The sequence below is a fragment of the Chiloscyllium punctatum genome, chromosome 15, assembly GCF_047496795.1.
Source record: "Chiloscyllium punctatum isolate Juve2018m chromosome 15, sChiPun1.3, whole genome shotgun sequence".
Lineage (NCBI taxonomy): Eukaryota > Metazoa > Chordata > Chondrichthyes > Orectolobiformes > Hemiscylliidae > Chiloscyllium > Chiloscyllium punctatum.
In genome coordinates this window covers 2,301,201-2,321,590 of record NC_092753.1, presented here as the reverse complement: position 1 = coordinate 2,321,590, position 20,390 = coordinate 2,301,201, and the positions used below count along the sequence as shown (strand labels likewise).

The window sequence follows — 20,390 nt, the reverse complement described above, 5'->3', positions numbered from 1 at the left end:
CTTCAGACATCAGCGAGAAAGTGACTATTTAGTAATGAGAGAACAGAATAGGAAATGGAGTGGATCAAAGTTAACTTCATATGAATGGAATAAATAGCAGAAGAGTGGAAGTCTGACACTTCAGGAATAGATGCGGTGCAAAAACGATTACAGTCCAAGTTGGCAGCCCATCGCCAAAGCGGAGGTCTGTTAAAACCAAGGAACCAACAGAGAATAGGGGAAGTCACTTCCAGATCCTAACATAGTATTAAAATTAGAGCATTTTAACAATCAGTGTTTTCAGGAGGTGACTTGAAGATTTATGATGGAGAAGCATGTATTTTGTTTTGCATGTCACATCATGCAACCATTCATCTGGAATGTTTCACAGTTACAGGGAATTTAGTGAACAATTAAGTGTAACAATACTAACAAAATAGAAAATGAAAAATCTGCTTGATAATTTCTCCAAGATAGGCAAAAGTTAGGACTGCAGATGCTGGAATTCAAAGCCTAGATTAGAGTTGTGCTGGAAAAGCGCAGCAAGTCTGGCAGCATCCGAGGATTGCTACTGGGAGGGTTTCTACAAAGGATCAATTTCTACTTTGGACAATTAAGTCATTAAAGACGGCAGGATGGCATTGTTCATAAAGGATACTGTATTCTAATTTATTAATAAGTGCATGGAGTACAGGAGCAAAGAGGTTCGGCCGATCCTGTCTCAGACAGTAGTTATTGTGTACAGTTCTGGGGCATCTCACTTCAGGAAGGATAACAATGCATTAAGACAGTGCTGAAGAGATTTGCCAGAATGATTCCACGAATGAGGGATTTTAGTTATAAGATTAGATTGGTGAGGTCGGGCATGTTTTCCTTGGAGCGGAGTAAGCTAAGACGAGATTTGATTGAAGTTTTGAAAATCACGCAAGGCCCAGACGTTGTAGGCAGGGAGAAATTGTTCCCCTTGGTAAATACCAAGAATGGACTGGCACAGATTTGAAGTGATTTGACAAAGAAAGTGTGATATAAGAAAAAAACCTTTATTACACAGTGAATGGTTTGGGTCACTGTGTGGTGGAAGTATGTTTAATCAAAGCATTTAATGGGGCTTTAGAAAATTAACAAAATAAAAAAACACAATGTGCAGAGTTATTGGGAAAGATGGGAGAATGACAGAGCATTCTGTTCTTTCAGAGAGATGCTGAGGACACAATGGGCTGAATTGTCTACTTATACATGGTAACAATTCTATGATTCTGTGATGAAACCAGTTTTGAAATATGTTTGTATAAAAGGATCGGGAAACCTCATTAACACAATCTAACAAATCACATTGAAAGGACAAGCTATACAGAGAACTGACCGAAACTCCAAAACTGAAGCCATGATTCCAATATCTGCGAATTTTAGGAGAGATATAACAAGTTTGAAATGGTTAATGCCTGCTCAATACTCATGCTGACTTCTTCTTTAAAGTTGGTGAGACTAGAATTTCAGCCTCTCCATTCCTGGACAGTGTAGAATATTTGCATTAACAAGTACAAAATGTGCAATAATCAGATATCTGTTTCTCAAGCTATGCTTCATCTTTGCCATGATAGTACAAAAAAAGACTCACTCATAAAGGATAATTTATACATGGTTATTATTGTTGAGGAGAATGTTTGTATTGCATTTGTTGCACTTTAATACAATAGCATAAAACAGTTGGTACGTATCAAAGATCCAACAATTTTAATCAAGGAAAGTGGTCATTTCAGGAACACACTTTTCACCTTAAGACCAATGCACCCAATGGAAATTGAACTATAACTTCAAAATCTACAGCAAATTCTAATTCTAATCTAATTCCATATGATTGATAAATAGTATACTTAGACTTTTATAGGCCAGTGGAAGTGTAATAACTTTTTAAAGCTTGAATTCTGAAGCTTAACTTAACGAAGAGGTTCTGGCCTAGATGGTAAATTATTAATAAGTTATTTTAACACTTTGATCTTATAAACTTTATATTTAACTGGGCTTCCTGTGGGTCAGATTTCGATTTTGAAGGGGATACTGACAATAATAGTGAATGATTTGGAGATGCCGGTGTTGGACTGGGGTGTACAAATTTAAAAATCACACAACACGAGGATATAGTCCAACAGGTTTATTTGGAAGCACACTAGCTTTCGGAGCTCTGCTCCTTCATCAGGTGGTTGTGGACAATAAGATTGCAGGACACAGAATTTATAGCAAAAGTTTACAGTGTGATGTAAATGAAATTATATATTGAAAAAAACCTGGATTGTTTGTGAAGTCCCTCATCTTTTAGAATAGGCATGCTGGTTTCAGTTCTTTCATGTGTAAATTCCAGAACTTCCTTAAAGTTACATTCTCAAGTCAACTTTAACAATAGGTGCCATGTTGACCCAGATAACTCATTGAAGGTGTGAGGTGCCCTGTGTGAGGCTGTCTGTGCCCCAATGTTCAGACTGATTCTAATCTAAAAAAGGGATTTTATAGCATAGCAATGCTACACTTCTCCAGCTTCCAACTGAAACATATTTAACAGCCATCCCCTCTGGACAAGCCCTACGCATGCACAGGATCTTTTCAGATGAGGAGGAATGTGCTGGGCACTTGAAAGTACTCAAGGATGCCCTCATAAGAAAAGGATCTGATGCTCAACTCATAAACCGCCAGTTCCGATGTGCCATAGCAAGAAACCGTAATGACCTCCTCAGGAGACAGGTAGGAACTGCAACCAGCCCCTTCGTTGTCCAGTATTTCCCAGGAGCCTATAATCTACGCCATGTTCTTCGCAGCCTGCAACACATTATCAATGAGGATGAGCACCTTGCCAAGACCTTCCCCACGCCTCCACTTCTAGCTTTTAAACAACCACCAAACCTCTAACAGATCATTGTTTGCAGCAAACTGCCGGGCTCTCAGGGCAACACCATACAACCTTCTCACAGTAAACGCTGCAAAATGTGTCAGAGTGTTGACACGGATACCACCATTACAAGTGGGGACACCTCCCACCATGTACATGGTAGATACTCATGTGACTCAGCCAACGTTGTCTACCTCATACGCTGCAGGCAAGGATGCCCTGAGGCACGGTACATTAGTGAGACTGAGCAGAGGCTACGACAACGGATGAATGGACACCATTTCAAGTTTACTTGAGAATGTAACTTTAAGAAAATTCTGAGATTTACATATGAAAGAACTGAAACCAACATGCCCATTCTAAAAGATGAGAGACTTCACACGGTGGCACAGTGGTTAGCACTGCTGCCTCACAGCGCCTGAGATCCGGGTTCAATTCCCGCCTCAGGCGACTGACTGTGTGGAGTTTGCACGTTCTCCCCGTGTCTGCGTGGGTTTCCTCCGGGTGCTCCGGTTTCCTCCCACAGTCCAAAGATGTGCAGGCCAGGTGAATTGGCCATGCTAAATTGCCCATAGTGTTAGGTAAGGGGTAATGCAGATGTAGGGGTATGGGTGGGTTACGCTTCGGCGGGGCGGTGTGGACTTGTTGGGCCGAAGGGCCTGTTTCCACACTGTAAGTAATCTAATCTAATCTAATCTAATCCAGGTATTTTTCAATACATAATTTTAGTTACATCACACTACACTTTTGCGATAAATTCTATGTCTATGATATTATATTCCACAACCACCTGATGAAGGAGTGGCGCTCCGAAAGCTAGTATTTCCAAATAAACCTGTTGGACTATAACCTGGTGGTGCATGACAGTGAAAATCCACTGATCTCATTAGCATGTGTGAAATTCAAATTTGAGGATGTGGACCGAATTCTCATTTTATTCAAATCAAAGCAAAATATTACAGATGCTAGATATCTGAAAGAAAAACAGAACTTAGTGGAGAACCTGAGCAGGTCTGGCAACATCTGTGGACAGAAAGCAGAGTTAATGTTTCAAATCTGGTTTGACCCTTCTTTGAAGCTCCTCAGACTTTTCCTGTGGTTCCAAAGTACTCAAAATATTATCTCTTTCTCTCTGCCTAAGTGTTGCCAGATCTACAAAGTTCTCTACCACTGTTCTTATCTCATTTTATGCAAATTTTTTAATGCATTCTACAATCAAACCTTTAACTGAAATATCCTGAATCAGTAATAAAATCATACCTTTAGATTACTTCCAATTTAAATTTAAATTTAAATTTAACTGCAACAAAGGCATTTAACCAGGCATAGCAGATTTATATTTGTGCTGCTTTGTTATGTTTGGTGACTAGAGAAAACTGAATATCCAGAAATTGTAATATATTGTCGATTTAGTTGATGTTATAAAGTTCGGTAATGGTTTACAACTGACATCACTGAGACATAACACTGTCACCTTGGTAGAATTCTAGGAAATAAATACACAATGTATTTTTGTCCAGAGAAGCAGTCTCACATTATCTCTCACACTCACATACAGTCTCTCACAAACATTTTCACTCTCTCATGCAGTCACATGCAGATATATTGGGCTGAATTTTCACAACTTTGTACCTTAGCCAAATTGGTGCCAGAACTTCAATGCTGGAAGTCCCATCCCTGTTCATGTGAGGAAAGGTCTAAAGTTCCCAGGGTCCATTGGAAGAGTCAGGTCCTCCTGTGAGATTGCTGGCAGTAAACTGAATGTGCATTAAAGGTGGATGAGGTTTCTGAGTTTGGAAAAGTTTTAAATAATTTAAATCTCTTATCCTATAAATTTTAAAAATAAACAGCTTACTGTAAGTCTCGGTTAAAAAAGTGCAGTTGGCAATTTCAATCGATGTTTGATATCATAAACTCAGGGTTATTGATATGAGATTTGTACTTATTGACTGCTTCTACAATTTATCCTTATCACAGTCAAAAGCTTGCATGTTGACAGTTTGATTGACTGTTCCAAGTAATTCTAAAGGTACTTGCTTTTTCCGATCTGGGGGCATGAATACAAATGTTTGTTTTTAAAAGGGATTATGTACCTGAAGGGATTTTAATGTATTAAATGGACTTTTGTTAATGTGAGTGTTTTTTTCAATGTCATGAAATCTATAAGCAATATTTAGGAACTTTAATCTATTTTAACTCAGCATGGCTCCAGAGGTCTGCCCACTGTGGATACTGGGTGAATTGTCATGAAGGTAAAAGAACAAAGGGTGGTGGTTGGGGCCATGTGTTGGCAGTAAGTTGGCATGAGGAATTGGTAGAGGGGCATGCTGGATGCAACATGTGAAGTGTATGGAGGACTGTGCGATGAATGAGAGTTAGAAGCCCAATCCGGTTAGCACTGACCTCCACCCTGAGAGAAAATCTGACCTCTCAGGGAAGCTTCTCCCAAGTCAGGTTTTGGGAGTTGGGATTTCCTCTGACTCTATGCACCAAATTTAGGAGAGAAAATTCAGCCTAATTCTCTCCCACTCACAATCTCGCTCTCATACACACACACACACTTTTATGGATCAAATGGAAAAGAATCATCTGTTCTCTGAAATGTGTACGCATGGTGGACGGTAATGGTTATTGTGACTCAAATCCACATTTAAGACTTATTACCTATTGGATTAGTGCAATTTCCACTGACAGCAAATAGTTAAAAGTTCCTTAGGATGCTTATTAGTTATTCAAATTATTAAACATTCAACCGAAGACCAAGCTCATGTGAGTAATGCAGAAGCTGGTGTATATGAATGTGCATTAGTGTGTGATTTTCATCCAAACCTGGTCTAACCTTGCCAAAATAAAGTGGTTCGCCTCAAGAATGCGGCACCCCCACGAGATCTAAGATACACTTCTGACATTATATTGCCTCAATGTTAGATGGAATGAAAGAGGACTTTAATAGAATGTCACGGTTCTTGGTGGAATCTGCAAAACCTCAAGAAGGCTTCACAGGAAGCCATTCCAGTGATTAATGGCAGTGTCATCAGCTTGCAATTCACAGTTCCATTTTTGGAACTGATGGAAATCAGTCAATGCTGGACAGCAATCATATGAGAAATAAGGCCGATACCAGGCAGACATTGTGTCACTTAGAGAAGCATGCAAAATCATGGAGACAAGCGTGTGTTTACACTTGAGTAGCGTGGTATCTTCTGGTCTATTTTACTTCTGTGGCAGCTTTACATCCATCATAAACTTATTATTCTCCAGCTTTACTTTAAACCATTATGGATTCAGATTTAAAAACAATCTAAAAGTTAGTAATATGTTTAATTTTGTGGTAGGGCTTAGCCCTTGGACTCTAGTTTCCTTTTTTTTGTATGTGTCTTCATTGTTTTTGGTGTTTGGATTATAAAAGCACAGTTAAAGACTCCGATAGCCAGGCTGTAGCAACAAGAATGTACAAATAATGAATTGCTTTAAAAACAATTTCAACAATAAATAATTGAAAACAAAGCATAATTGAAAATTATTTCATATCAAATTGAATGTACATAACTATATTGATTGTAATGAGGGTCAGCCAAGTTGACCTCATAGAATATGAGTTCCCTGATTGGAGCTGTTAATCTGGTCCAATCAGGGAGCCCTGGCTGACAGATATAAACAGGAGATTCAGAGTCTCCTCAGTTTAGGGGACTGACTCTGTGCTGGCTGGTGTTACAGTCAGTATGTTACTGTTAGTTTCTGCTTCCCTTTTTTTGGTGAGGGAAAACCTGATTCCTGAACTGGCTGAATTATTTATCCAGTTTGTTAACTGGCATTCCTTTTAGTGAGGACTGATTGTTAAACTCCTGATGCACATAATGTCTTTCAGGTGTAACTCAGTTCTCATTAGGGGGTTGTTTTTTCACTGACTGGTTACAGCCTGTGTGTTACTCTTTTCTCTTTTTACTTTTTGAGAAAAGGATAATGTTAATTTTGTGGTGGGGCTTAGCCCTTGGACTCTAGTTTCCTTTTTTTTTGTATGTGTCTTCACTGTTTTTGGTGTTTGGACTGAGCCTTTGTGGAAGACATACATTTTACCAGAGGAGCTGTTCCTGTGGGGAGGCCTAGCCCTGGGACTAGGCCTCTGAAGATTGAACACCTGTGTGTGTGCTGGGAGGTGAGCACTTGCTGTATCCTGAAGTTTGGGAGAAGACCTTTCCTTCGGGAGTGGACCAAACCTCCTGTGAGTTAACTGCACCTGTATAATGTACTGTTCCTGTGAGTGGGCCTGGTTTTCCAAGGCTGGGCCAGGACTCCATGGAGACTGAACACCTGTGTGCTATTGCATTTGCTGCCTTTGGGAGTGGACTCTGCAATTTGGAGTGGACTCCACTTCTGACAATGCATGCTGTAAACTGGAGTGGACTCTGTTCCTGAGAATGGACTCTATATTTTTGAAGACTCTATATCTGGACCATGTGTGTACCAAAAAGGACTCTGTGTGTTTTTTTGATAATTAACTGTATTATGACGTTTGTTGGGTTATCACCTGCACTGTCTTGCATATCCCTGGATCTGGCAGGCCTTGCTGTGAGCTGGGAGGCTCATGAATCATCCGGAAAGCTGAGAGCCGGAGGGTGGGTAGCCCATCCTGTGAACCTGAAGGTTGGTAGGCTGTCCCGAAAGCCAGAGGGTGGGTAGGCCATCCTGATGCCAGTCGCCCCGAGAGCCAAATGGTGGGTAGGCCATTCTGAGCGCTGTCGTCCTGAGAAGGGGTCATCGGGACGGGCTGTCCTAGAGGTGGTTGAAAAGTGTCGGAGCAGCCAAGAACCAGAAGGCGCGTAGGGGCAGGCTGAGATCCGGAAGGCTTGTGGGCTACCCTGCATGCTGTCGCCCCAGGGAAGGGGACGGGCTGTCCTAGAGGTGGCTGGAAGGTGTGCCAGGATAGCCCACTGGCTGGACAGTGAATCTGGGTGGGTGAGAGCCCAATGGTACGTAGGGGCAGACCGAGAGCCAGAAGGTGGGTAGGCCGTCCTCAGCGCTGTCACCCCAGGCAGGTACCGGGGCGGGCTGTCCTAGAGGTGGTCGAAAGGTGTGTCAGGGCGGACCGAGAACTGGAAGGGGCATAGGGTGGACCGATAACCAGAAGGTGGGTAGGGGCGGGCTGCCTTAGAGTGGTCGGGAGGTGGGAGGGGCGGGGGCTTGCTGGGTCTGTATTGTACTGTTTATGTAACTGGATTGTCCTTTTATGTACAAATGTCATTGTCACCGTCTTGTCATATTTGAAACTGGGATTTGAGGTTTGTCCTCATCTCCCTGTAAACTGGTTGAACGGTAGGGTTTGGGGCCTGGCTTTGCTGCTCCTCTCCCTTGTAAAATTGCTGCTGTAGACAGCTGTAAATGTTAACTGTTTTTTTGTAAACTGTGTTTTGTAATTTGTTTAAATAAAATAAAAAAAATAAACACGAGTGTCAGAGGATCTGGTCACTGAGAGCTGGCTCTGAGGGAGCAGTGTCATGGATTCTCCATGTCTGAATAAAGGGTGACTTGGTGAAGAAATACTGACCTCTGTAGAGTTATTTCAGTAACATGGTGTCATATAACTAAATGCCATAGTTATAGTGGACTGAATGGATTCAGATGGGTAGTTGGACAGATATAAAGTGATTCCAAGAAATGCCATACCATAAAAAAAATTGACAAGTGAAAACCAAGGAAACAACTGTTTACCGATTTCTGAGTGGCCTGAAATGGGCTTATTGCTAAACGTGTCAAGCACGTGGTCACAGGTTGTGATGTTAAATAGGTTTCCAATGAAGTGACCTAGATTGTTTCTCATAAGCATTTAAACCAAAGCATGGGAGAGACTTAGCACCTGAAGAGTCAGGGATTCAACGCAAACCATTTCAGGACAAGAAGTGATACATCTTGTAACTTGTATTCATACTGTGTCAAAAAGGTACCTTGTCAATGAGGGTGTTTTATGAGTGCTTCTGCTCCCCTTGAGTTGGAAAGAAAGTATGCAGAGGGGTAACTAATTCAGAATTGTTCCAATGCAAACCGTCAGCATGACCCCAAAAAACTCTGAAAATAAATATTCCATTAAGTGTCATTGCTGCAGGATTTAACTTCATGACAGCAATCTTGTCTGTGTTTCAGTTTTTTCTATGGGTTTGCTTTCGCTGTACATCAGAAGCATTTAAAACAATTGAAAACATTATTTCCTTGCGAAAAAGGCAGCTAGGCGCTGTTTTTTTATTGGAAGGACATGGAAATCCTGTGAGCTCATTTTCTTTAATTTTATGCCTCTATTTTTATTACTTTTTTTGCTGTCTCTGAGCTCGAGTTGTGATTTGACATCATAACATTGTAAAACTGATTCCTGTGATAGATCTGTCTTGTAAGAAAAGTTTTTCGTGGACACCCCAACAACAGTTTTGATCTTGCCACAGAGAATGGCTGGCCCAGCGTCCTTTACAGACACAATTACTTTTGCAGTGTCCGTGCTGTTGAGGGTTTCAGGATTACTGGCAGCTCGTGTATCATTCCTCAGTCTGCTGTAGTTTTGATCCATCACCCACTTAGGCTGGCCAGAAAACTCGCAGCTATTAGATGTGCCATGTAAAACCGTCTCTAATTTCTGTGTACCTAACAGTGGCACAGTGTTAGACCAGGCTTCACTAGAATGGGTCAGGGGCTCATTCAACAAATTAGCTGATAGATTAGAAGATGCATGACCTGGAAAGTTCTGACTTTCCTTCATTTTCTTGGGGGCTGCAACTGATAGATCCAGCACACCATCCTGTTCAATCTGTTGACAAAAGAACTCAGTTTTCTTTACAACAGATGTTCTCTTCATGGATAGATCCAGTGCCTCAGTTTCAGTGCTGAACTTACAGTTGACATGTTGATAGTCTTGAACTCCTTGGTGTTGGACGCATTCTGAGACTTTTTGTTCTTCTTTCCCATTTGAAGTCTGGGTACTCCTGCTTGTGGTGCCAGAGCTGGTGGCTTTTCTGGGCACGTCCGCGAATCTGGTCGGGTCTGGATCCTTGGCCACGGGAATGGGGATGGGAATAGGAATGGGGATTGGGACTGGAAGAGGAACTATCACTGGATAAGGGACGAGAAGAGTAGCAGGAGGAACTAACGGGGAGAAAAGCCCACCACAGTTCTGGTGTGGAGAAGAGGAGAAGCTAGAAGCCATGTTCTCAGGGCCTGGTGGGACATTTGGTACTGGGGGTACAGTGCTATGCGAAGGGAAAAAGTCCTGGAGGACAGTAGCAAATCCAGGGATTGGAAGAGGAGGGGGTATGTCATAATCTTGCGTTTGACTTAAAGGTTTCTGGCCCAGTGGTTGGGACTGAATGCAAGGCCCAGTTGTCCCCTGAATAATGTGATTCTGCACAGAGTTCACAGGGCTTGCGGTAGGCGAGGCCAGCAGCAGTGGTGAATTTAAATGCTGAATCAAATGTTGCTCCAGCAACACAGACAATGGCACTGCACCTTGATTAGTCATTACCCATGGTGCGTTACCACCAGGAGGTATCTGCGGTGCTGAGCTCCCAGCCACTTGTAAGTGGATGGGTAGGACCATTGGACTATCTCCTAAGCAAATTGGTTGCAGTACAGTAGCAGCTACTTTAAGCGATACTCCATTTGGTGGGTCAGTTTGTGGTGTCATAATAGAAGATGCTGGAACGGCTACTAAGGGGGAAAGTGCTTTTTTCATGAGTCCTGTTGGATTGATATTCCATGCTTCTGCAGTGATGAGCTGGGTCACTCCATTCTCCAGTTTATTGTTTGCAATTGTAGGGGAAGAAGAGTCTGTCACATCCATGGGCAGGTTGGACTGAGCCTCTTTATAAAATCGATCCATTTTATGCTGGTTCAGGCATTTCATACTGCAGAACTGAAGCTTGCTTTCATTGTCACTCGTGTCTACATAGTCTTTGGTGTGGTGGCTGTGTCTGCACCAATCACAGACCTGCAAATTAAGCAATAAAAAGTCTTTATTAGTGGCCAAACCTTTTAAAACTCCCTCACCCAATATGGCAAGCTATAGAAGTTGTGCAACTGTTTGATACAACACAATAAATCCTCAGCAGCTTAGAATATCATAAACAAGCCATGTTGGAAGGTTTTTTTTTCCTGAACTGATTTCTTTTTCTCTTTGTCTATTTTTGGTCTACCCAGAAAATGCATCAACCCAGTCAAAAGACAGGGCAGAGTAACCACTTACATCTTCCCACCAATGTCTCGTTGAACACGTTCAGTCTGACAATGAGACACATTTATTGCAAAATTCAGAAGAAATCAATTGAATGGAAGTGGTTAGATTGTGAAAGAGGTAATTACAGAAAATACCACACATCAGGGAGCAAGGAATTGAAAGTGATGTTAATATTGATAAAGTGAGGTAAACTGGAGTGGGAGGAAGATCATTCAGAATCGGATCTCCAGCTGTGGCCAAACGAGAACATGCTGGAGAAACACAATAAGTCAGACAGCATCTGCAGAGAGAGAAAAACAGAGTTAATGTTTCAAGTCTGACATGACTCTTCTTCAGAACGGAAGGGGGCTGGAATAACTCCTTTGTCAACTGGTAGGGTCAAGCACTGATTGGTATGCATCTGGCAGATGCAGAAAAGGAAGTTTCCATTCACCATATGCCCAGTTAATTCTGCTGGGGCAACAGCACAGGTTTTAGAATTAGCCTCACTCGTCTTGGGGGTTATGAAAAGGAAGAACAGACTAGGGCTCTGTTCCCTACTTTCTGACATCTCCTGCATTGCAATGGCCCCAACTTCAATGTATGAATATATGAATGGGGCAGGAGAGTCAATAATCACAGTTTCCTATGTTTGTCCAACTTCTGAACACTCATTGCCTGCATGGACTATTTAATGTTGATGGACTGCAAGTATCAGTGGACCTATAACCCAGTATCTCAACAAGAGCAGTACAGAAAACTTTTCAAAACAAATTGAAGATTCACTTTGGCAGGAACTGGATGATATAATAACTTAATACTTAGCACACATTATCATAATGATTGACAGGTGAATGATATCATCAGCTAGATTTGCAGATGACAAAACACTTGCAGTTAAGAACAGAAGAACTATTAGACTGGTAACAGCAGACAGGAACCTTGGAATGAAAGTGAACAGCACAAAACCAAACTGACATATAACTCAAAGCACCAAAAAATATTCATATATTCAAAGAAGGAAGAGAACTAGAATAAGTGCAAGAATTCAAGCATTTAGGAAACATGATATCAGCTGATGAAGGTGAAACAAAATCAATAACACGACCACATTTAGTAAAAACAGAGTCACGAACAAGAAGCTGAATAAGAAATTCACCAAGTGACTTGAATGGAGTTTGCTGTGGAATATGATTTTGTACGGATGGACCCTATGGTAGGGGAGACCAACTTGCTAAAAATGTGGGTTTGGAGGAGAATGGAAAGGCTCTGCTATGCAGAACAAATAACAATTGATGAAATTCTGCAGAGAGTAAATGATCAAAGAAAGAACAAAATTAGGAGAAGACAGACAAATGCACAGGACCCAGTTTGAGAGGAAGCTGGCTTGTCAGAGGCAATATGGAAGAAAGACTTCAAGGAGTAAGACAGCTTAAAAACCAAAGGAAGTTATTGGCAAAGGAAGGGAATGGCACAGCATTGAGAAACATGAATAGAGTTTGATCAGGCAAAGGCCTGAGTTTGGGCAGGGCACACATGATGATGATGGCCATGTTAAAGCCCAAATCATTTAATGTTTCAGCAAGTCCTTCAAGTTAGGTTATACTCATCTTCTTTAATTTCCTTGTTGGATGGTTGTGCATTCCAAATGTCTCCATTCAGTACAACCTTCCCCCTGTCCTATTAAAATGCTTCAAATACTGTTCCAGAAAAAAACACGTAATTAACTGACGGCAAATGGCTTCAGGGAAAAGCACTTGATGAATCAACTTGTGTTGGAAATGAGGAAGTGTCATGCACTTTGCATCATCATGACTGCATGCATCAGTGACGTTATATTTTTCAAGAGGATTTACGTTTACTAATACACAGAAAGGCATGACAAGCACTTTCTTTAAAAAAAAATGTGCTGTGTCAGTGGTGAGGAGGAACACTGCACAAATTTTATTTTTCTAGCTTAGTCTGTGACATGTTCTCCAGAAGCTCTTCATTTCCAGCATTTTATTTGGTGTGTTGTGTAAAGTTTTGGAAAACATGTCCATATAATGTCCACAAATATACACAGCACTCAGAGACACACAGCCGTGTAGACATAATTTTGACCATGGCCGTGCTCACTGTAAATTGATGATTTTTTTTTAAAATGAACTTATTTTTTCGAATCAACCTATTCAAAGATGTTATTACACACTCTGGAGCAGGTAGGACTTGAACGCGTTTTGACAATAATACAATGGCAGCATTCAGGAGACACAACACCCGAACGTGTGCCACATTGCCATCCAGTGGTCACCTCAAACAGTACACGACGGACGGTACTGCAAAATTAAATAAGGAATGTTGATATAGCAAGGAATAAGGCCAATCCTGATCGAAAAATACAACTGAAAAATGATAATTTGCATGAAAGGTTTGTGGATAATTTGTGTATACCCCTACATCAAACAGTTGTGACTAATTAGATATGTTTTCTGACTCAGATACAGTTGTAGAGTGTGTATAGGGCAAAATACTAATAGAAATTGATGAAGTCTGTATTCACATATTCTTGATATTTCCCTCTTGCTATATCATCATATTTTCTTCTACCGATCATATAGATGGGCTTTATTACATTTAATGACTCAGTTAAAAATGAGAATATAGAAATATAATATGAGGCTTGAGATTTAGGATCATCCTGGCCAATATTTAGGTATTTTTTAATAGGATATTATTTTTAAAATGTTTCTCATTGCAATATATGCAACTTATGGAAACTATCGTCACCAGAGTTTGGCCTTAACTTTATGTGCTTTTGGAATTTAGATCTGGTCCCTCTCGTTAATAAACACGGATGTATAACCCTGAGAAAAAATTAATACATTTTAAAAACTGCATCTTCACCTTGTCAGGTCTGACTTTAATGTCCTACTTCCTCCCTCTGCACTATTCACAGCTGCCATGACTTGGAACAGCGAGCAGTTAGAAAGAAACCATATGTGACTTTGCCCTGCAGCACAGGCAGTTTCTCAACAATGTGGATAATTGCTCAGGTATGTCCTCTCCACAAGGAATGGGGCAAATCCAATTATCACCCAATCTGTCTATGTCCCATCATCATTAAAGTGATGCCTACAAGCAGCCAGTCATCATAAGTGGGAAGTAATATTCACGCCACTCTCTTGCGACTTGTGTCCGAGGGATATGCAGTCACCAGGTCCTATTGTGAACTGAACTGTATTACAAATGCTTCTAAAATGTGTGCTGCTTCAAGCTTCCAGCTAGCTTCTCTTTCTCTAAACCCCACTATTGGGCTGACAGACAGCACACAGCACAGTCAGCAGTCAGTCAATATGATACACACAATCAGAAACCCAAACAGCTCAGTAATATGTCCACAAGTTCTGGGAAATGACCAGCTCCAACAAGAATGAGAATGTAACTACCTCCAGCGCAATTTGAAGTTTGATTTCTCACTTAAAACTGGGCTCACCATTCACCAGAAATCTAATAGCCAGATACTTTGTACACGTAGCTACAGCAGCAAGTCAGATACTGGACACTGTACAGTGAATGAGTTGCTTCCTGACTCTCCTAAGCCTTTTCACCATTTGTGATTGGCAAGTCAGGAGTGTAAGGGAATACTCTTCAATTGTTTAAATACATTATGTGTTAATTTATGTTACAATTAAGGAGCACTATCTCACCCAGGAAAAAGCTGTCCTCTACTCACCACCTTAAATATTCACACCTTCCACCAACACAGCCATAAGTGGAAGCCTATAGGAAGTGCTGCTGTATCTTATGGCATTTCAACAGTAATTTCCAAACCTATGACGGACAAGGGCAGCAGGCACACTATTGATTGATTAATTGATTGATTCATTCATTCATTTTTGTCACCTATACTGAGATTCAGTGACAAGTGTTGTTTTGCTTGCTATACAAGCAAATCATACCTTACAAAGAACATCATGGTAGCAGAACAGAGTGCAGAATACAATGTTATAATCACAGAGAAGCTGCAGAGAGAGAAATCAAAATTAACATTTGAGGGGTCTGTTCAAAAGTCTGATGACAGGATGGGAGAAGGTGTTTTTGAATCTGTATTCAAACTTTTGCCTGAGTGGAAGAGAGTATAACCGGGGTGGGAGGGGTCTTTGATCATGTTGGCTGCTTTCCCGAGGCAACAGGAAGTATAGATGCCATCAATGGATGGAAGGCTGGCTTTCGTACGGTCTGGGCTGTGTTCACGATTCTCTGTAATTTTTCTGTGGTTTTGGGAAGAGCAGTTATCTTCATTCATGCTCTTTCCCATGTTATGCCATTCATTAACTGTCACTGGGTCAAAGTTATGGACTTCTCTCCCTAAGACATAGGGAAAAGGACTTGGTACAACTTAGGATGCAGGCAGCAAGCTTAGGTTTGTAGAAAGTCATTAATGGGAGACTGGCTGGGAATGATTTGAAGGTAAAACCATCCATTAACAACTGGCCAGCTGCAGCCATTGGTTATCAGGTTGTCTTTGGCTTCTTGAAGTCTAACACTATCCTTCAGTTACACTACACTTCCAAGTTGTCTGAAAATGCACCAATTCTGGGTCATTGATGGATACCAAAAAGGAGATTAGGAAAAATGAGAAGAAACTTGCTGAGAAAGGGTGGCTGGAAAGAGGGTTTTAAAAATGGTTTAGAGATAGTATTTCAAAGAGTGAGATCTACAACAAATTATTCATTGGACAGCAATCAGTGACAGAGCAAATCCACCAGAGAATTGTCAGTTCCCATCCACTCACAGCAACAGGTGACAGGTATGAGGTTCACTTCCAAAAGAAGCAGAGTGAATGTGAACAGTTAAAACGGCCAAGATTCCATCAATTTGTTGTGTGAAAAGGTGTTGATAATATCAAAGTCCATTGTACAAATTTACTTTGAAATGAAATGGTTGGCAGTCAGTCAACAGTAATAAGAATACAGTAATAATGAAAACGAATGAATATTTATATTCCCCTGACCGTTTTGAGCCTGGCTAAACTACCTCAAAGTGCTAAAATTACTTATATTCATATTTTATTATATTTATAAAGCTGCTTTGTAGTCCAAGCATGAACATACATAGTGACCCCTTTGAGCTACATTGTAATCATTACATTGTTCTCTTGAATTCATGCACAATAGATTTTATTTTGCAAGAATGCCACGTTAGTTCAGTTGCTTCCAGGCCTCCATTAAACTTATTTTTGTTCAGAGACCAATTTAAGGCCAGCTATACAATTTTCCTCTCTCCCACCAACCTCCTGAACCCAGAGATACCCTTGGTAGCTACTGAAGTGGGAATCATTAACAAGAACCACTTTCCCATTCTCTAGCCACTGCACAATCTTTGTGGAGACAAAGCTCCACTTTCACATTAGAGGTACACCCTCCTTCCGACAGTCAGAAACAACACAAGTTATAATGGGGAAGACCAATTAAATACATATTTTGGTTCTGCCTTCACAAAGGGGAACACAAATAACATCCCCAAAATGTTAGTGAATACAGCACCTAGTGAGAAGAAGGAACTGAAGGAAAGTAGTATTAGTAGGGAAATGGGGTTGAGGAAATTGATGGGATTAAAGGCCAATAAATCCCCACGGCTTGATAATTTATCTCCCATAGGTACATAAGGAAGTGGGATATATTGGTGGCCACCTTGCTAATGTAGCCCCCTCCTATCAAAAAAGAGATAGAGAGAAAATCAGGAACCATAGACTGGTTAGCCTGGCATTGGTGGTAGGAAAAATGCTAGAGTCTATTAGAAAAAAAAAGTCAAGCACTTGAAAAACTGTAGAAGGATTGGATGGAGTCAGTATGGATTTAAGAAAGGGAAAACATGCTTGACAGATCTACTGGGCATTTTGTGAGGCTGTAACTTGTAGAGTTGATTAGACAGAGCCAATGAATTTGGTTTACTTGGACTCTCGGAAGGCTTTTGGTAAGATCCCACAGAAGTGATTAGCATGTAAAATTAAAGCACATGGGATTTGGGGCGGGTGGGGGGGGTGGTATGCTGACATGGATAAATAATTGGTTGGAGGTCAGCAAGCAAAGAATGAAAGGGTCTTTTCTACGTGGAAGACAATGACAAACAGAGTACCAAAGTATTCAGGGCTTGGACCTTGGTATTCATAATCTTAATAGTATAGATGATAGAACTAAATGTAATATGTCCAAGTTTGAGGATAATCCAAAGCTGGATGGGACAGTAAACTATAAAGATAGTGCAGAGATGCTTCAGTGTGATTTGGACAAGTAGAGTGAGTGGGAAAATGCATGGTAGATCAAGTATACTGCAGATAAGTGTGAGGTTATCCACTTTGGCAGCAAAGGTCAGAAAGCAGATTGTTATCTGAATAGCGATAAATTGGGATAGAAGGATGTGCCACGCCTCCTGGATGTCCTTGTACACCAGATGCTGACAGTGAGCATGCTGGAGCAGGAGGCAATGAAAAAGGCAAATGGTATGTTCACCTCCATAATGAGAAGATTAACGTACAGGAGCAGGGATTTCTTGCTGCAGTTGTACAAGGACTTGAGACTATAGCCGGAATATTGTGTGCAGCTTTGGTTTCCTTATCTGAAGTGGGATGTTCTGACTCTGGAGTGAGTGCAACAAAAATCTTCCAGTCTGATTACTGGGATGGCAGAACTGATGTACAACGAGCGACTTGATCATTTAGGATGACATTCATTGGTGTTTAAAAGAATGAGAGGGGTGTCTCTTAGAAACCTACAAAATTCTAGTAGGATTACACAGGGTAAAAGAAGGATTTTCCCAATGACCGGGGAGTCCAGAATCAGGGGTCACAGTCTAAGAATATGGAATATGCCACTTAGGATTGAGATGAAGAGAAATGTCTTCATACAGAGCAGTGAGCCTGTGTAATTCTCTGCTACAGGAAGCAGTTGAAGTGAAAACATTTACTATTTTCAAGAAGGAGTTCTAACGGTTTAAGGGATCAAAGGGTGTGGGGAAAAGGATGAACTGTGTACTGAATTGATGATCACACATGGTCATATCGAACGGAGGAACAGGCTCGAAGGGCCAAATCGCCTACACCTGCTTTTATTTTTGATGTTTCAAATTATGTGGCATGACCACTGTATAAAATGGTATCATTTCAGAGTGGTGCTAGCTGGTCAAAACTGGACATCCAGGAAGTGGGTGCTGTGTGCTATCAGCAGCAGCAGAATTGTACACCACCCACAGTCTGTAACCTGGCATTTCCGTCTCTCTACCCCTTCCTCTCCAGCCAGGGAAACAGCACTGCTTCAATGAGGACTGTGGAGGAGCGTGCCAAGAGCAGCAATAGGCAATGCTATAAATGAGATCTCACTTTGGTGAAACAAGAACTCCGGACGGCATGAAGATTAAACAGCAAAAGGACCATTTAACTGGGCAAAGCTAAGAAGTTCCACAACCAAGGGATCAGATCAAAGCTCTGCAGTCCACTTCTGGACAATTAAACAATTTAATCCGAGGAAGCGGTTCTGTTAATAGCCGCATCCTCAAGGAAGTAAGGAACTTTAGAAATGAAGCATTTGGGTTTAGGATACTCCCTTGCGAATCTCCTGAAGCCATTCCCTGGGACTGAGATGATTGACAACCAACAAACACAACAATGTTCCTTATACTTGGCAAGTCTCTAACTATTTTCACTCTTGAACCCACCATTACAATTTTTGAAATATAGTCATTCCTTCATTGACTCTGGGTCAAAATCCTGGAACTCCCTCCCCCACAGCACTGTTGCTATTACTACATCAGGTGGACTGCAATGTTCCAAGGGCACCTTTGCCACCAGCTCCTCCAGAGATATTAAGGATGGACGCTAAGTATTGATCTTAGCAGCAATGCCCATATCCACTGAATAAATAGACCCCATTTGTATGGATAATGTTATGAAGTGAAGCAACGATGATCTTGAATATTAACTACAAAAACAGAAACTACTGGAAAAGCTCAGCAGGTCTGGCAGTATCTGTGGAGAGAAACCAGAGTTAACGTTTCCGGTCGAGTGACCCTTCCTCAGAACATTGAACACAAAGCACCTCTGCTTCATTCTTGCAATGAAGCAATTGAATGGAACAACAGGGTAGGATATGGGCTTGAGCAGTAGCAAAACATGATGGATTCGGGAAAGCTTAAGTCAAAGTAGAATATGCTGAAAATACTCAGCTGCTCAGACAGTATCTGTGAAAGAAGAATTAGAGTTAATGGGTAAGGATTCCAAACACCGCCAAGCTGTGCAATGAAGGTAAATGGGGCTTAGAGTCATTACAATCAACATCAGCCATTTTGCCAAGGTAACCTTAGGCCAATAGGGCCAGCTGCCTCCAGGAAACAGGCTGCCAGTTCAGCTCATTGAAGAATTTCCCAGTCAGACTTAAACTGCCAGAAGTAACAGGGTGGGGTGAAGCTGGGGGTGGGGGGTGGAGGTGGGGTTTGGGGAGTTGGGGGCATTGGTTGAACTGATTGGAGGTGGGGGAGCCAAGGTGCCAGGGTTTGGGCAGCAGAGGCTGACTGGAGAGAATCAATTCCCCTGACTCGCTGGCACCCCTGCCACAATAATGGCGCGTGGATGTCTTATCCTACTTGGAATGTTTTCCTGAGACCATAGCGATAATCCAGCCCCCATTCCAGGTTGATGACCTCTGTTTCCATGGATACTGCCTGGCGGGTGGGGTTGGGGGCTGTGAGGCTGTGCTACCTACAATACCAGCTTTCAACACTACAGAATTCCATCTCGCCCAACTCACAACCACAAGAGTAAAATCAGACAGAGGATGGCTCTAATATTCTGACTTCAGGTGACTGTTGTCACTGGGTAAAGAGCCTTAATAGGGAACTCCTTCCCTAACGGAATTGATGGTCTACCTACATCAAATAAAACTGCAGATCACCACCATCCTTGTTACGGGAATTTAGAATGAGCATATCTGCTGGCCCACCAGCAATGTCCATCTCCCCTGATTGAATAAGACAAGTATGTTTCCATGCAGTCAACAGTGCGGTGCTGGAAACAAACAGCAGGTCAAGCAGCATTCAAGGAGCAGTAGAAACGTCGATTCCCCTGCTCATCGGATGCTGCCTGACCTGCTGTGCTTTTCCAGCACCACACACTTGACTCTGATCTCCAACATCTGCAGTCCTCACTTTCCCCAAATATGTTTACATGGCAGTTTTATTAAATGATGATGTATTTTGTGAGCCTATTGAACAATGAGAATCTAATTAAGAGGCAGATATTACGCAAATACGAGGGCTCCTTATAATGGAGCTGTAGCACTTGAGGGCTCCACTTCATATCTTTTA

The 20,390-nt window shown here is 41.5% G+C and overlaps 1 protein-coding gene across 3 annotated transcripts in view; it reads right to left on the bottom strand.

Annotated features, from left to right (window-relative positions):
- Positions 1-2,185: 2,185 nt before the first annotated feature.
- Positions 2,186-20,390, bottom strand: part of rai2 (retinoic acid induced 2) — an 87,544-nt gene continuing 69,339 nt past the window's right edge. For all 3 annotated transcript variants that reach the window (XM_072584456.1, XM_072584458.1, XM_072584459.1), the window contains exon 2: positions 2,186-10,826. In XM_072584456.1, the coding sequence (XP_072440557.1) occupies positions 9,057-10,826 (1,770 nt within the window). In that variant the 3' untranslated portion in view covers positions 2,186-9,056. The remainder of the gene's footprint in view (positions 10,827-20,390) is intronic.